General features: G+C 49.6%; 1 protein-coding gene across 2 annotated transcripts; it reads left to right on the forward strand.

The window, feature by feature from the left end:
• The first annotated feature begins 250 nt into the window (after positions 1-250).
• Positions 251-11739, forward strand: MAD2L1BP (MAD2L1 binding protein). Of its 2 annotated transcripts, XM_058432518.1 has the most exons (4): positions 251-363; positions 5316-5752; positions 6213-6478; positions 10821-11708. In XM_058432518.1, the coding sequence occupies exons 2-4, from the start codon at positions 5650-5652 to the stop codon at positions 11331-11333; spliced, it is 882 nt and encodes a 293-aa protein (XP_058288501.1). In that variant the 5' UTR covers positions 251-363; positions 5316-5649; the 3' UTR covers positions 11334-11708. The 2 variants fall into 2 exon arrangements, with proteins under 2 accessions (XP_058288501.1, XP_031996088.1); XM_032140197.2 differs by lacking the exon at positions 251-363 and having other exon boundaries at positions 5237-5752; positions 10821-11739.
• The last annotated feature ends 3129 nt before the right edge of the window (positions 11740-14868 follow it).

Genomic DNA, 14868 nt, shown 5'->3' on the forward strand with positions numbered 1-14868 from the left:
GGAGGCATCGCGGCGCAAGTGGCCGCGGGAGTCGTCGGAGGCGTGGGGAAGGAGCGCGCCTTGGCGCGCAAAGGCCTAAGGGAGCTGTAGTCTGGCTTCCAGTCCTCGCACTCTGGTCTTTTTCTAGGACTTGGTGGGAGTTCACAGCCTCGAGGCCTGGGGTGGGGACGCGAGGACACCAGCGTCGAAGAGCTTACATCAGAATCGAGCTTTGCGGGCGCTCCGGGATTTGGCCCTTTAGCGCGGATCCTAGACAACAGGTTTTGGACCTCGAGAGCTGCAGAACTGAGGCTACTGGTCCCGCCAGCCTGCTGGCTCCGCCTCTGCCTCAGTTTCTTCCCCAATGGTCAGCGTGCCGCTGGGGTGAGTCAGGGCGAACGCCAGGGCGGAGGCGGATGGTGATTAGCCAAATTACAGCTGTTATTGTTGGGATGATTATGCTACCTTTACATAGTAGTCACTGCTTTATTACCAGGCTGGCACCGTCCAGGGGCTGGTTTTAATAGCCGGAGGCACCGCGGTGGCCCCGACACGAGACCCGAACCCGCAAACCAGCTTGCTCCCCGAAGGCTGCAAGCATACCCAAAGCGAGCATTCCTCCTCCCCTTTGTTTTGAAGCAGAACCAATCGGGAAGAACCGAGTTTGGTTTTAAACGGCCAAGACTGTAGGAGGGGCCTGGCCCCTGCTTCGGGCGGGGCTAGGGCTCGAGTTACACCAACCACCACGAGGGCGGGGCAGTGGCCGGGAATAGAAATTTGGCCTCGGGCCACAGGGGATTTTTGGCTTTTGACTTTCTTGTGAAGCAATCTCTTGCTCTTTAGTGCTGTTGCACTCTACAGCGTACACACATTCAGCGACATAAGCCAGTTTACAGAACACCAGAAAGGCAGGGTGGAAAAGCAGTTATGTTGCTGAGCTGCGAGTCAGGACGCTAGGGCTCAATTCACAGCCGCATGGCTGTCTCATGACTCACACTACTCACAGTGTGTCCACTTCTCCCCTCTTCTCGAACTGCGAGGTGCTCATACACGGTCAAGAAATTAAACAACTCGGCCGGGTGCGGTGGCTCACGCCTGTAAATCACAGCACTTTGGGAGGCCAAGGTGTGCGGATCACCTGAAGTCAGGTGTTCGAGACCAGCCTGGCCAACATAGTGAAACCTTGTCTCTACTAAAAATATAAAAATTAGCTGGGCGTGGTGGCGCATGCCTGTAATCCCAGCTGCTAGTGAGGCTGAGGCAGGAGAATCGCTTGAACCCGGGAGGCAGAGGTTGCAGTGACCCGAGATCACGCCATTGCACTCCAGCCTGGGCGACAGAGCGAGACTCCAACTAAAAAAAAAAAAAATTAGCCCAGCATGGTGGTGCACATCTGTGGTCCCAGCTGCTCGGGAGACTGAGGCAGGACAATCGCTTGAACTCAGGAGGTAGAGGTTATAGTGAACTGAGATCATGCCACTGCACTCCAGCCTGGGTGACAGAACAAGACTTCGTCTCGGAAAAAAAAAAAAAAGAAAAAGAAATTAAGCAACTCTTCTCTCTAGACCGCAGTTGTCCTTGGAAAACTAGAAGCAGCAACAATGACTTACCTCTGGTGATCCCTTCAGGGGTTCAGACTTGGTAGAGTCCATGGCTTCCTGCCAGGGCCACAAGGAGGGAGGCAGGTTTACTGATCATGCTGTCCACATAGCATAATTTCCCAAAGCAGTGAGAGCAGAGAGACCAAAATCTGCAAAAGGGCCTAGCTGATCTTAGGCCAATTATGTGGGTCTTCAGTGGTTGAAAGCACATGTGACTTTTCTTAGTCCTGTGCCACTGAAGGAAAGGTTATTCTGTAGAGGTCAACCCCAGCCAGGGGCACAGGCCTACTAGGGAAACTGCTGCTTAGAGACAGAGACTAGAGAACTCAGAGATCTCAAGAAGGATGGGAATTGGAAGGAAGAGATAAGACCATTCTCCCAACATTCTCACCATGACCAGCCCTGGGCCCTCTTAACCAGAGCCTGCTGCACTTGTCTGATAACATGTGTCCCTTCATATACATGGATTATTTTTATTTTTATTTATTTATTTTTTGAGACAAGGTCTCCCTGTGTCACTCAGGCTGGAGTTCAGTGGTGTGATCACAGCTCATTGCAGCCTCAACCTTCCCTGCTCAAGCAAATCCTCCCACCTCAGCCTCTGGAGTAGCTGGAACTACAGGTGCGAGCCACCACGCCCAGCTAATTTTTGTTTTTATTGTTTGTAGAGACGGGGTCCCCCTATGTTTCCTAGGCTGGTGTTGAACTCCTGGGCTCAAGCAATCCTCTTGCCTTGGGTTCCCAAAATGCTAGGATTACAGGCATGAGCTGCCACACCTGACCTAGTATTTTATTTTATTTATTTATTTTTAATTTAATTTATTTTATTTATTTATTATTTATTTAATCCCAGCATTTTGGGAGGCTGAGATGGGAGAACTGCTTAAGGGCAGCAGGATTGCTTGAGTCCAGAAGTTTTTTTGTTGTTGTTGTTGTTTGTTTGTTTTTTGATGGAGTTTCGTTCTTGTTGTCCAGGCTATGCAATGGCGTGATCTCAGCTCACGGCAACCTCCGCCTCCCAGGTTCAAGTGATTCTCCTGCCTCAGCCTTCTGAGTAGCTGGGATTACAGGCATGTGCCACCACACGCAGCTAATTTTTTGTTTTTTAGTAGAGACCGGGATTTCTCCGGGTTGGTCAGGCTGGACTCAAACTCCCAACCTCAGTTGACTGCCTGCCTCGGCCTCCCAAAGTGCTGGGATTACAGATGTGAGCCACCACTCCCGGCCCTATTTATTTTTTAAGGGTGGCAAGGAGGAGAAAGAGAGAAAATGATTGACTGATTGATTGATTGATTGACTTTTTTTTTTTTTTTTTGAGGTAGGGTCTCCTTCTGTCACCCAGGCTGGAGTGCAATGGCACAATCTTGACTCACTACAACCTCCAACCCCAGAGAGTGATTCTTCCACTTCAGCCCCCCAGGTAGCTGGGACTACAGGGGCATGCCACCATGCCTGGCTAAGTTTTGTATTTTTTGTAAAGAAGGGGTTTGCCATGTTGCTCAGGCCGGTCTTGAACTCCTGTGCTCAAGCAGTTCTCCCATCTTGGCCTCCCCAAAAATGCTGGGATTACAGGCGTGAGCCACTATGCCCAGCCAGACCCAGTATTTTTTTTTTTTTTTTTTTGAGACAGAGTCTCGCTCTGTCACCCAGGCTGGGGTGCAATGGCGCAATCTCGGCTCACTGCAAGCTCCGCCTCCCGGGTTCACGCCATTCTCCTGCCTCAGCCTCTCCGAGTAGCTGGGACTACAGGCGCCCGCCACCACGCCCGGCTAATTTTTTATATTTTTTAGTAGAGACGGGGTTTCACCGTGGTCTCGATCTCCTGACCTCGTGATCCGCCCGCCTCGGCCTCCCAAAGCGCTGGGATTACAAGCGTGAGCCACCGCGCCCGGCCAGACCCAGTATTTTAATCACTGTACTTTTGTAGTATGTTTTGACCTTTGGTCCCTACTTCCTGAAACACATCCTTTTCTTGGCCTCCATGACCTGACACTTGTCTTATTTATTATTTTTTTTTATAGAGACAAGATCTCACTATGTTGCCCATACTGGTCTTAAACTTCTGGACTCAGCCGGGTGCGGTGGCTCACTCCTGTAATCCCAGCACTTTGGGAGGCCAAGGTGGGTGGATCACCTAAGGACAGGAGTTCAAGAGCAGCCTGGCCAAAATGGTGAAACCCCATCTCTACTAAAAATACAAAAAATTAGCCGGGTGTGGTGGTGGGCACCTATAGTCTCAGCTACTTGGGAGGCTGAGGCAGGAGAATTGCTTGAACTCTGGGGGCAGAGGTTGCAGTGAGCCAAGATCATGCCATTGCACTCCAGCCTGGGCAACAAGAACAAAACTCCATCTAAAAACAAACAAACAACAACAACAACAAAAACTTCTGGAGTCAAGCAATCCCTCTGCCCTTAAGCAATTCTCCCATCTCGGCCTCCCAAAATACTGGGATTATAGGCGAGAGCCACCATGTCCAGTCAGACCCAGTATTTTAATCATTGTATTTTTTTTTTTTTGAGACAGAGTCTCGCTCTGTTGCCCAGGCTGGAGTGCAGTGGTGCAATCTGGGCTCACTGCAAGCTCCGCCTCCTGGGTTCACGCCATCCTCCTGCTTCAGCCTCCCGAGTAGCTGGGATTACAGGCGCATGCCACCATGCCCGGCTAATTTTTGTATTTTTAGTAGAGACAGGGTTTCACCATGTTGGCCAGAATGGTCTCAAACTCCTGACCTCGTGATCCACCTGCCTTGGCCTCCCAAAGTGCTAGGATTACAGGCGTGAGCCACTGTGCCTAGCCTCTTGTCAGTCTATTTCTATTCCTCCTCCTCCTTGTAAATCAATCCCCAAGTTATGTTCACTGGACCTCCTAAATATCTCGAGTTTACCCAATTATCTCCATCCTACTGTGACTACGCTAGGTTAGGTTGCTTTCATCAAGTACTCGGGTAGTTGCACTACCTCTAACTGGTATCCCTCCTCTCTTATCCTCTCTGTAATCCAATCTCTACCCTGCAGCCAGGGTAGAGATTAAATTTATAAGATGTAAATTTAATCATGCCACTCTCCTACTTAAACCTTTCAAAGCTTCCCCATCTGCCTACAGGATCAAGTCCAAACTCTCACGTGGCTTATACGGTCCTACCATGATCTGGCCCCTGTTGTTCACTACAGCCTTAACTCTTTATAATATGAACTCTTTTCATTCCTTGTACAGAGTATGCCCTTGTCTCAAGGTCTCCAGGAGCACTAGGCCCTCCTCTTTACCTTGCTGACTTATCCTACAGGTCACACCTTCACACATTTCTTTTTTTTTTTTTTTTTTTTTTTTGAGACGGAGCCTTGCTCTGTCCCCCAGGCTGGAGTGCAGTGGTACAATCTCGGCTCACTGCAAGCTCTGCATCCCGGGTTCACGCCATTCTCCTGCCTCAGCCTCCCAAATAGCTGGGACTACCTGTGCCCGCCAACACGCCCGGCTAATTTTTTGTATTTTTAGTAGAGACGGGGTTTCACGGTGTTAGCCAGGATGGTGTCGATCTCCTGACCTCGTGATCCGCCCGTCTCGGCCTCCCAAAGTGCTGGGATTACAGGCGTGAGCCACCGCGCCCGGCCACACATTTCTTCTGGGACCACTCCTTCCCAGCCCCTACCCTCTGTGGGTCAGGCACCCTTGTTTTTCACTTCCACACCCCGTGCACACTCTTCTGTATAATTCATCATATTGTATTGTATCTATAGGCAGTGAACCCCTTGAGCACGGGGCCCGCGCCTGGCTTGTTCTCCGCCGAGTCTCCAGCACCTAGGACAGGGCCTGGCACGAAGTAGGTGCACAGTGAGTAGTGAATACTGGAGTGAATAGATGCAAGAGGGCTGGTGTCTTTTGGAAAGCAGCGCTCAGTGGCTGAGAACTCCTGGGTTCCCTGCTGGGCAAGGGTTAGGCGTACATTTGCCAGGGTGTTAAAGAAGGAACGCAGGGTTCAAATCCCAACTCCACTTAGCCTCCCCCACACTGCGGCGGCGCCGCGCCTTTTTTCCGACCCAACTGAGCCGGAAGCGGAGGCGCGGGCTTCCCATGATGCCCCGCGAGACCTTTATTCTAACCGCAAGGAGTAGCCGTAGGGAGGTCGTGATGGCGGCGCCGGAGTCGGAGGTTCTGTCCCCAGCCGCAGTCCCTGGTAAGGCGTGGGGCCCAGAGTTTGGGAAGCCTTGGGGACCTATTTCTTCCTTACCGCCGAGCCCTCCATTCATTTATCCCCTGGTCCTCTCCCTAGCCCGTCTTCCCTGTCTTCCGGGTGTCCTACACGGCTCTGGCAGTGACTCCATCGCCCCGGGTCGCACTGGACCCTGCTTGACTACACTTTTGACTCATTTCCCCAGATGAAGTCCCGCAGGTTTCTGAGCGGGGAGCCCTCCGAAATCCCCTCCACTATCTTGAAGTCGATTATATCTCCTCAGGCAACAGGGATTAGGAATCTCTCCCTGCCACGGCCCATACTGAAGGCTGCACAGGATATCGGCGTATGTCGGAGTGCCTGCTTTCTCAGGGTGGCTGGTTTGGTGGCCACAGGGAATGAGAAGACTGACTGGCTTTTAGGTTTTTAATTTTTCTCTCTTGTCCCTCTTTTCATCTACCAGATTTGGAGTGGTATGAGAAGTCCGAAGAAACTCACGCCTCCCAGATAGAACTACTTGAGACAGGCTCTACGCAGGAACCTCTCAACCCTTCGGAGTCCTTTTGCCCAAGAGACTGCATGGTACCAGTGGTGTTTCCTGGGCCTGTGAGCCAGGAAGGCTGCTGTCAGTTTACTTGTGAACTTCTAAAGCATATCATGTACCAACGCCAGCAACTCCCTCTGCCCTATGAACAGCTTAAGCACTTTTACCGAAAACCTTCTCCCCAGGTAGGCACAGGCTTTGGGAGCAAGTTGGTGGGAAGACTTTGTGGCTCTTAGATGGGAGGCAGATAGAAGGGGGGGTCTAAGAAATCTTCAGAGCCTGAGAGAATAAGCAGCTTCCAGGGCTTCAGTCACTTTCTCCCCACTCTAGTCTTTGGTAGCCTAATCCTTCTGGCTTTTTCAACTGTTCTTTCTTTCTGAAACTCACGTGTTGCATTTGGATTTAATGAACTGGCTCTTTGCATTTTTTTCTTTTGAGACAGAGCCTTGCTCTGTTGCCCAGGCTAGAGTGCAGTGGCGATATCTCGGCTCACTGCAACCTCTGCCTCCCGGGTTCAAGCGATTCTCCTGCCTCAGCCTCCTGAGTAGCTAGGATTACAGGCTCCTGCCACCATACCCAGCTAATTTTTGTATTTTAATTTTTTTATTTATTTTATGTTTTGAGACAGAGTCTCTCTCGTCGCCCAGGCTGGAATGCAATGGCGTGATCTCGGCTCACTGCAGCCTCCACGTCCCAGGTTCAAGCGATTCTCATGCCTCAGCCTCCCCAGTAGCTAGGATTACAGGCACGTGCCACCATGCCTGGCTTATTTTTGTATTTTTGGTAGAGACGGGGTTTCACCATGTTGGCCAGGCTAGTCTCGAACTCCTGACCTCAAGTGATCTGCCCGCCTTGGCCTCTCCCAAAGTGCTGGGATTACAGGCGTGAACTACCATGCCCGGCCTGCATGTTTCTTTTTTTTTTTTTTTGAGACGGAGTCTCGCTCTGTCACCCAGGCTGGAGTGCAGTGGCGCGATCTCGGCTCACTGCAAGCTCCGCCTCCCGGGTTCACGCCATTCTCCTGCCTCAGCCTCTCCAAGTAGCTGGGACTACAGGCGCCCGCCACCACGCCCGGCTAATTTTTTGTATTTTTAGTAGAGACGGGGTTTCACCGTGGTCTCGATCTCCTGACCTCGTGATCCGCCCGCCTCGGCCTCCCAAAGTGCTGGGATTACAAGCGTGAGCCACCGCGCCCGGCCGCATGTTTCTTTTTAATAGCATCCTGTTGTTTAATTTCTGTATGGACTTCTTTTTTCTTCGTTTTTTTTTTGAGACTGAGTCTCGCCTTGTCACCCAGGCTGGAGGACAGTGGCACGATCACAGCTCACTGCAACCCCAGTCTCCCAGGTTCAAGTGATTCTCCTGCCTCAGCCTCCCCAGTAGCTGGGATTACAGGCATGCACCACCATAGCCAGCTAATTTTTGTTTGTTTGTTTGTTTGTTTTTGATAGGGAGTTTCACTCTGTCACCCAGGCTGGAGTGCAGTGGTGCCATCCTGGCTCACTGCAACCTCTGCCTCCCAGGTTCAAGCGCTTCTCCTGTCTTAGCCTCCTGAGTACCTGGGATTATAGGCATGCGCCACCATGTCCAGCTAATTTTTGTATTTTTAGTATAGACGGGGTTTCACCATGTTGGCCAGGCTGGTCTTGAACTCCTGACCTCAGGTGATCCGCCTGCCTCAGCCTCCCAAAGTGCTGGGATTACAGGCATGAGCCACCGTGCTCCGCCTGTTTGTTTGTTTTTTTGAGACAGAGTCTCGCTCTTGTGGCCCAGGCTGGAGTGCAGTGGAGCGATCTTGGCTCACTGCAACCTCCACCTTGGGTTCAAGGGATTCTCCTGCCTCAGCCTCCCAAGTAGCTGGGATTACAGGCGTGCGCCACCACACCTGGTTAAATTTTGTATTTTTAGTAGAGACAGGGTATCGCCATGTTGGCTAGGCTGCTGTCAAACTCCTGACCTCAAGTGATCTGCCCGCCTTGGCCTCCCAAAGTGCTGGGATTACAGGCGTGAGCCACCGCTCCTGGCCCACCTGGCTAATTTTTGTATTTTTAGTAGAGACGGAGTTTCACCATGTTGGCCAGGCTGGTCTCTAACTCCTGACCTCAGGTGATCCACCTGCCTCAGCCTCCCAAAGTGTTGTTGGGATTACAGGTGTGAGCCACCGCGCCAGGTCATGAACTTCTTTTGCCTGAGGATATTAATTATTGAATTTTTAAGTTTTTCTTTGTTCCTTGCAGCGTCTCAGTTTCTTCTAGAATCCATTCCCCATTTGTTTTGTTCTGGACTTTGACTTTCATGTTGGAGAGTTTTATTCTGTGTCTGGTGAATATTTAAGAATAGATTGGCTGGGCGCGGTGGCTCACGCCTGTAATCCCAGCACTTTGGGAGGCTGAGGCAGGCGAATCACGAGGTCAGGAGATTGAGACCATCCTGGCTAACATAGTGAAATCCTGTCTCTACTAAAAATACAAAAAATTAGCTGGGTGTGGTGGCGGGCCCCTGTAGTCCCAGCTACTCGGGAGGCCGAGGCAGGAGAATGGTGTGAACCCGGGAGGCGGAGGTTGCAGTGAGCCGAGATTGCGCCACGGTGCTCCAGCCTGGGCAACAGAGCGAAACTCCGTCTCAAAAAAAGAAAAAAAAAAAAAGCCGGGCGTGGTGGCTGACGCCTGTAATCCCAGCAATTTGGGAGGCCGAGGCAGGTGGATCACGAGGTCAGGAGATCGAGACCACCCTGGCTAACACGGTGAAACTCCATCTCTACTAAAAATACAAAAAATTAGCCGGGCGAGGTAGCGGGCGCCTGTAGTCCCAGCTACTCAGGAGGCTGAGGCAGGAGAATGGTGTGAACCCCGGGGGCGGAGCCTGCAGTGAGCCGAGATGGCGCCACTGCACTCCAGCCTGGGCGACAGCGAGACTCCATCTCAAAAAAAAAAAAAAAAAAAAGAATAAATCATTGCAAGCTCTGTATGCATGCCTGGGCCTTATGAGCTGATAGACTTCACTATAAGGAGATTAGGTGGAAACCTGGTGATCTCTTTGTGGGGATTAGAAAGTCTTCCCTCTGGATGGGGGAGAAATTTGGCAGATTATAAACCATAATTTATAATTATGGTTTTGTACAAATAATATATTTTCCTTTTCAGTATAATGGCAGATGATCTAAGCATCTTCACACAGATTTTCATTCATTTCCCCTATATTCACTCTTGCCTCTGTGGTGCCTATATCACCACTTCCTAAACCTCTCTGGGGTTCTGCTGTGTGGATCAGTTTGCATCTCTTGGGGGTCCCTTCTGTCAGCACTTGGTATTCAGCTCTCTTGAACTCTTAACTCTTCATCTTTTTTTTTTTTTTTTTTGAGACAGAGTCTCACTCTGTCGCCCAGGCTGGAGTGCAGTGGCGTGATCTCGGCTCACTGCAAGCTCTGCCTCCCGGGTTCAGGCTATTCTCCTGCCTCAGCCTCCCTAGTAGCTGGGACTACAGGCATCCGCCACCATGCTCGGCTAATTTTTTTTTTTTTTTTTTGAGACAGAATCTTGCTCTGTCGCCCAGGCTGGAGTGCAGTGGCGCGATCTTGGCTCACTGCAAGCTCTGCTTCCCGGGTTCACGCCATTCTCCTGCCTCAGCCTCCCGAGTAGCTGCGACTACAGGCGCCTGCCATTGCGCCCGGCTAATTTTTTTGTATTTTTAGTAGAGACGGGGTTTCACCGTGTTAACCAGGATGGTCTCGGTCTCCTGACCTCGTGATCCGCCCTCCTTGGCCTCCCAAAGTGCTGGGATTATAGGCGTGAGCCACTGCGCCCGGCCGACTAAGTTTTTGTATTTTTAGTAGAGACGGGGTTTCACCGTGTTAGCCAGGATGGTCTTGATCTCCTGACCTTGTGATCTGCCCACCTCGGCCTCTCAAAGTGCTGGGATTACAGGCGTAAACCACTGCACCCAGCCAACTCTTCATCTTCTTTCTATCTTCCAAAACTTCTGTGTTTGCATTAGGCTAGTGTTGTGTAGTCTCCAGTTCTTTCCTCTTGGGAGTTTTCTTTCTCAGTCTTTCCTCTTCTTTCCTTCGTTTCTTAATTTCTTTTCTCTCATTTTGTAGTATTTCAGGTGGAAGCGCAAATAAGCATGTGTTCAATTTACTATGTTTAAGTGGAAGAACAAGTTCAAAGTCATGTTTATTAGACCAAATAATCCTCATTCCTGCTATCACTCCCCATACAGCAAAAATTTGTTGTCACTTTGTCATGTCACCAAATCTCTATTTTAGTTGCTTATATCTGGATACCCTTCACCTTCAGAACACTGTGTTTGCTGTTCTAAATGTGGGAGAATTATGGTTTTGTACAAATAATATATTTTCCTTTTCAGTATAATACCCTCTGATAAAACACAGTGTTTTGGCTGTGGCAGTTCATTGAGCTAGAAATTAAGTCCTGTAAGTCTATGTACACATCCCAGCGGGGTTCTTTTCAAAGAGCATTAGCTTCCCCCTGCCTTGTTCTTCTCTCCCACCATTCTTTGTCCTCACAGGCAGAGGAGATGCTGAAGAAGAAATCTCGGGCCACCACTGAGGTGAGCAGCAGGAAATGCCAACAAGCCCTGGCAGAACTGGAGAGTGTCCTCAGCCACCTGGAGGACTTCTTTGCACGGACACTAGTACCGCGAGTGCTGATTCTCCTTGGGGGCAATGCCCTAAGTCCCAAGGAGTTCTATGAACTCGACTTGTCTCTGCTGGCCCCCTACAGCGTGGACCAGAGCCTGAGCACAGCAGCTTGTTTGCGCCGTCTCTTCCGAGCCATATTCATGGCTGATGCCTTTAGCGAGCTTCAGGCTCCTCCACTCATGGGCACCATCGTCATGGCACTGGGACACCGTGACTGCGGAGAAGATTGGTTTCGACCCAAGCTCAACTATCGAGTGCCCAGCCGGGGCCACAAACTGACTGTGACCCTGTCATGTGGCAGACCTTCCATCCGAACCATGGCTTGGGAAGACTACATTTGGTTCCAGGCACCAGTGACACTTAAAGGCTTCCGCGAGTGAATGAGTGCTTCTTAATCCTAAAAACACAATGGCTGAATTATCTTTCTCCACGTGGCACTGAATCACCCATCTAGTTTGGAGCTAGAGTTGCTTCCTGGTGAGAGAGGAAGCAACTCTCCTTCTGGTTGTCTGCCTCCCCTCCTCAGATTTCCTGATAGGCTGATGGCAATGTGGCTGTGACTGTAATCATTGCTGAACAACATCTCTTTGAATCAAAGGTTGATTTTCCCAGAGGGTGCTGGGTCAGGCGATTCTGTTAGGGGTTGGAAAGCAAAGATGGGTCCATAGACACTCTATGGAGGTGTCCCTTTCTGCTCTTTGCTGTGTCCTTTCAGAATTTTTACCAGGAACATAATGTGGATGTGACTTATAAACTTAAATATAAAATAAATAGATTCTTATTATATTTTCCTGAAATTGTTTTGTCTTAAAATAACTTGTCAGGTTTTAGGCTATTTTGTCTTTCTCCTTGGCCTCTTCTGCTTCAGGGCTTCTTGAATTTTTATTTTTATTTTTTTGTTTTTTTTTTATTTTTCGAGATGGAGTCTTGCTGTATCACCCAGGCTGGAGTGCAGTGGCACAATCTTGGTCACTGCAACCTCCGCCTCCCAGGTTCAAGGAATTCTCCTGCCTTAGCCTCTCGAGTAGCTGAGATTGCAGGTGCCCACCACCACGCCCAGCTAATTTTTGTATTTTTAGTAGAGATGGAGTTTCACCATGTTGGCCAGGCTGGTCTCGAACTCCTGCCCTCAAGTGATCTACCTGCCTTGGCCTCCCAAAGTGCTGGGATTACAGGTGTGGGCCACCGTGCCTGGCTTTAGGATTTTTTTACTAATGATTTTTTCTCTTCAGTCCCAGGCTAGTCTAGGAAGTTAAGTGACTTGGCCAAGTGCATGTGTAGTTTGATAGCAGAGTTAGGACTAGAGTCATCGTTAGCTATCTTTTAGCCAACGTGCTTTTCTTATCACCTACAGATTTTTGTGATGCTTAAATTCTGTATCCCCCAAAGCAGAGGTCACCTTTATGTGGGAAGATTGTGGTAAGGAACTTAGCTTAGCAGGCCATTGAATGAGAGCAGTGATTTTGGGAAATAGTCTGGCTAGGTGCTTAGTTTGTAGTAAACTCTGAGCAGCTGTGCTGAATAGTGAGAGGGGAGGAGCCACTGTGCCAGGCCAAACACCTCAGTTTTTGGAAGCAAGTTGAAGACAGAATCCACACCTTGCTGATGTTGGGGATAGGTATATGCATGTGTATGTATAATATATAAGTGGTATGTATAGTCCAGGTGGGTGACTCATGCCTGTAATCCCAGCACTTTGGGAGGCCAAGGTGGGCAGATCGCCTGAGGTTAGGAGGGAGACCAGCCTGGCCAACATGGTGAAACCCCGTCTCTACTAAAAATACACAAAAAAAGGCTGGGCATGGTAGCTCATGCCTGGCATCCCAGCACTTTGGGAGGCTGAGGTGGGCGGATCACAAGTTCAGGAGTTCAAGACCAGCCTGACCAACATGGTGAAACCCTGTCTCTACTAAATATACAAAAATTAGCCAGGCTTAGTGGTGAGTGCCTGTAATCCAGCTACTTGGGGAGGCTGAGGCAGGAGAATTGCTTAAACCCGGGAGGCAGGGGTTGCAGTGAGCCGAGATCACACCACTGCACTCCAGCCTGGGCAACGGAGTGAGACCCTGTCTCAAAAAAAAAAAAAAAGAAAAAAACAATTAGCCAGGCGTGGTCGTGAGCGCTTGTAATCCCAGCTACTCGGGAGGCTGAGGCAGGAGAATCACTTGAACCCAGGAGGCGGAGGTTACAGTGAGCTGAGATTGTGCCACTGCACTCCAGCCTGGGTTACAGAGTGAGACTCCATCTCAAAAAAAAAAAAAAAAGGTACATACATACTCACACATATGTACATAGTATAAGATACATATATGTACACTTAAAATATACTATTTTTAAGGTATATGTACTGTTTTAAGCACTTGCATTATCTAACCCTAACAACCTTGCAGTGCATGAATTATTGTCCCCATTTTATAGATGAGGCCAGGGGAGATTGAGCAGCTTGCCTAAGTGGTGAAACTTGGATTCGCCTACACTACTGCACATCCTATGTGGTTTTACTCTGAAATATTTAGCCAGATTTTGCCTTGCCAAAGATATTAGCATCAGGAAGCTGTAAGATTCTCCTCTCTGGCTTCAGATTCTGGTGTCTGCCATGGAGCCTGCAATAGGTGCTAAGTATGAAATCAGTGAAAGCAAAATGCCTGGGCTCTTTTCTGTGCTATGACCACTTGAAGCATATTCTGCTGTAGCAGGACAAGCTGCAGACAAAACCCCTCAGACACCGAGTTACAGAAGGAAGCAGTTTATTTGGCCAGGAGTATCGGCAAGACTCCTGTCTCAAGAACTGAGCTCTCCGAGTGAGCAATTCCTGTCCCTTTTAAGGGCTCACAACTCTAAGGGGGTGTGCGTGAGAGGGTCGGGATTGATTGAGCAAGCAAGGGGGTATGTGACTGGGGGCGGCATGCACCAGTAATTAGATCGGAACAAAACAGGATAGGGATTTTCACAGTGCTTTTCTATACAATGTCTGTAATCTATAGATAACCGATTAGGTCAGGGGTTGATCTTTAACTACCAGGCCCAGGGCACGGTGCCAGGCTGTCTGCCTGTGGATTTCATTTCTGCCTTTTAGTTTTTACTTCTTTCTTTGGAGGCAGAAATTGGGCATAAGACGATATGAGGGGTGGTCTCCTCCCTTCCTGCCAGCCAGAATTTTGACTGTTTTTCTGTTTAATGCTATTATAGAAGAGAGATTGAGCCATATCTCCCGCTCAGGGAAAGGAAAGGCTGAGAGGTCTGCCTAAAGGGAGTGGGGTGGTTGTGAACAAGAGAGCCATAAATCGTTTTGAGATAATACATTAAACCAAATCAACTCCCTCAAATACTAATTTTATTTATTTAGTTAGTTAGTTGTATTTTTTGAGACAGGCTCGCTCCGTTGCCCGGGCTGCAGTGCAGTAGCATAATCTTGGCTCACTGCAATCTCTGCCTCCCGGGTTCAAGCGATTCTCCTGCCCCAGCCTCCCGAGTAGCTGGGATTACAGCTGTGCGCCACCAAGCCCAGCTGTTTTGTATTTTTAGTAAAGACAGGGTTTCACCATGTTGGTCAGGCTGATCTCATAACAATGCCTTCCTAAACAATGCCTAAGGCTGGGCATGGTGGTTCACACCTGTAATCCCAGCACTTTGGGAGGCTGAGGTGGGCAGGCCACTTGAGCTCAGGAGTTCAACACCAGCCTGGCCAACATGGCAAAACCCCGTCTCTACTAAAAATACAAAAAATATTGGGTGTGGTGGCACACACCTGTACTCCCAGCTACCTGGGGGGCTGAGGTGGGAAGATCACTTGAGCCCAGGAGGTCGAGGCTGCAGTGAGCTGAGAGCACACACCACTACACTCCAGCCTGGGTGAACAAAGTGAGACCCTGTCTCAACCCCCGAAAACCAACAATGCCCAGACAATCAAAAAAG

The sequence above is a fragment of the Hylobates moloch genome, unplaced genomic scaffold (assembly GCF_009828535.3).
Source record: "Hylobates moloch isolate HMO894 unplaced genomic scaffold, HMol_V3 SCAFFOLD_20, whole genome shotgun sequence".
Taxonomy (NCBI): domain Eukaryota; kingdom Metazoa; phylum Chordata; class Mammalia; order Primates; family Hylobatidae; genus Hylobates; species Hylobates moloch.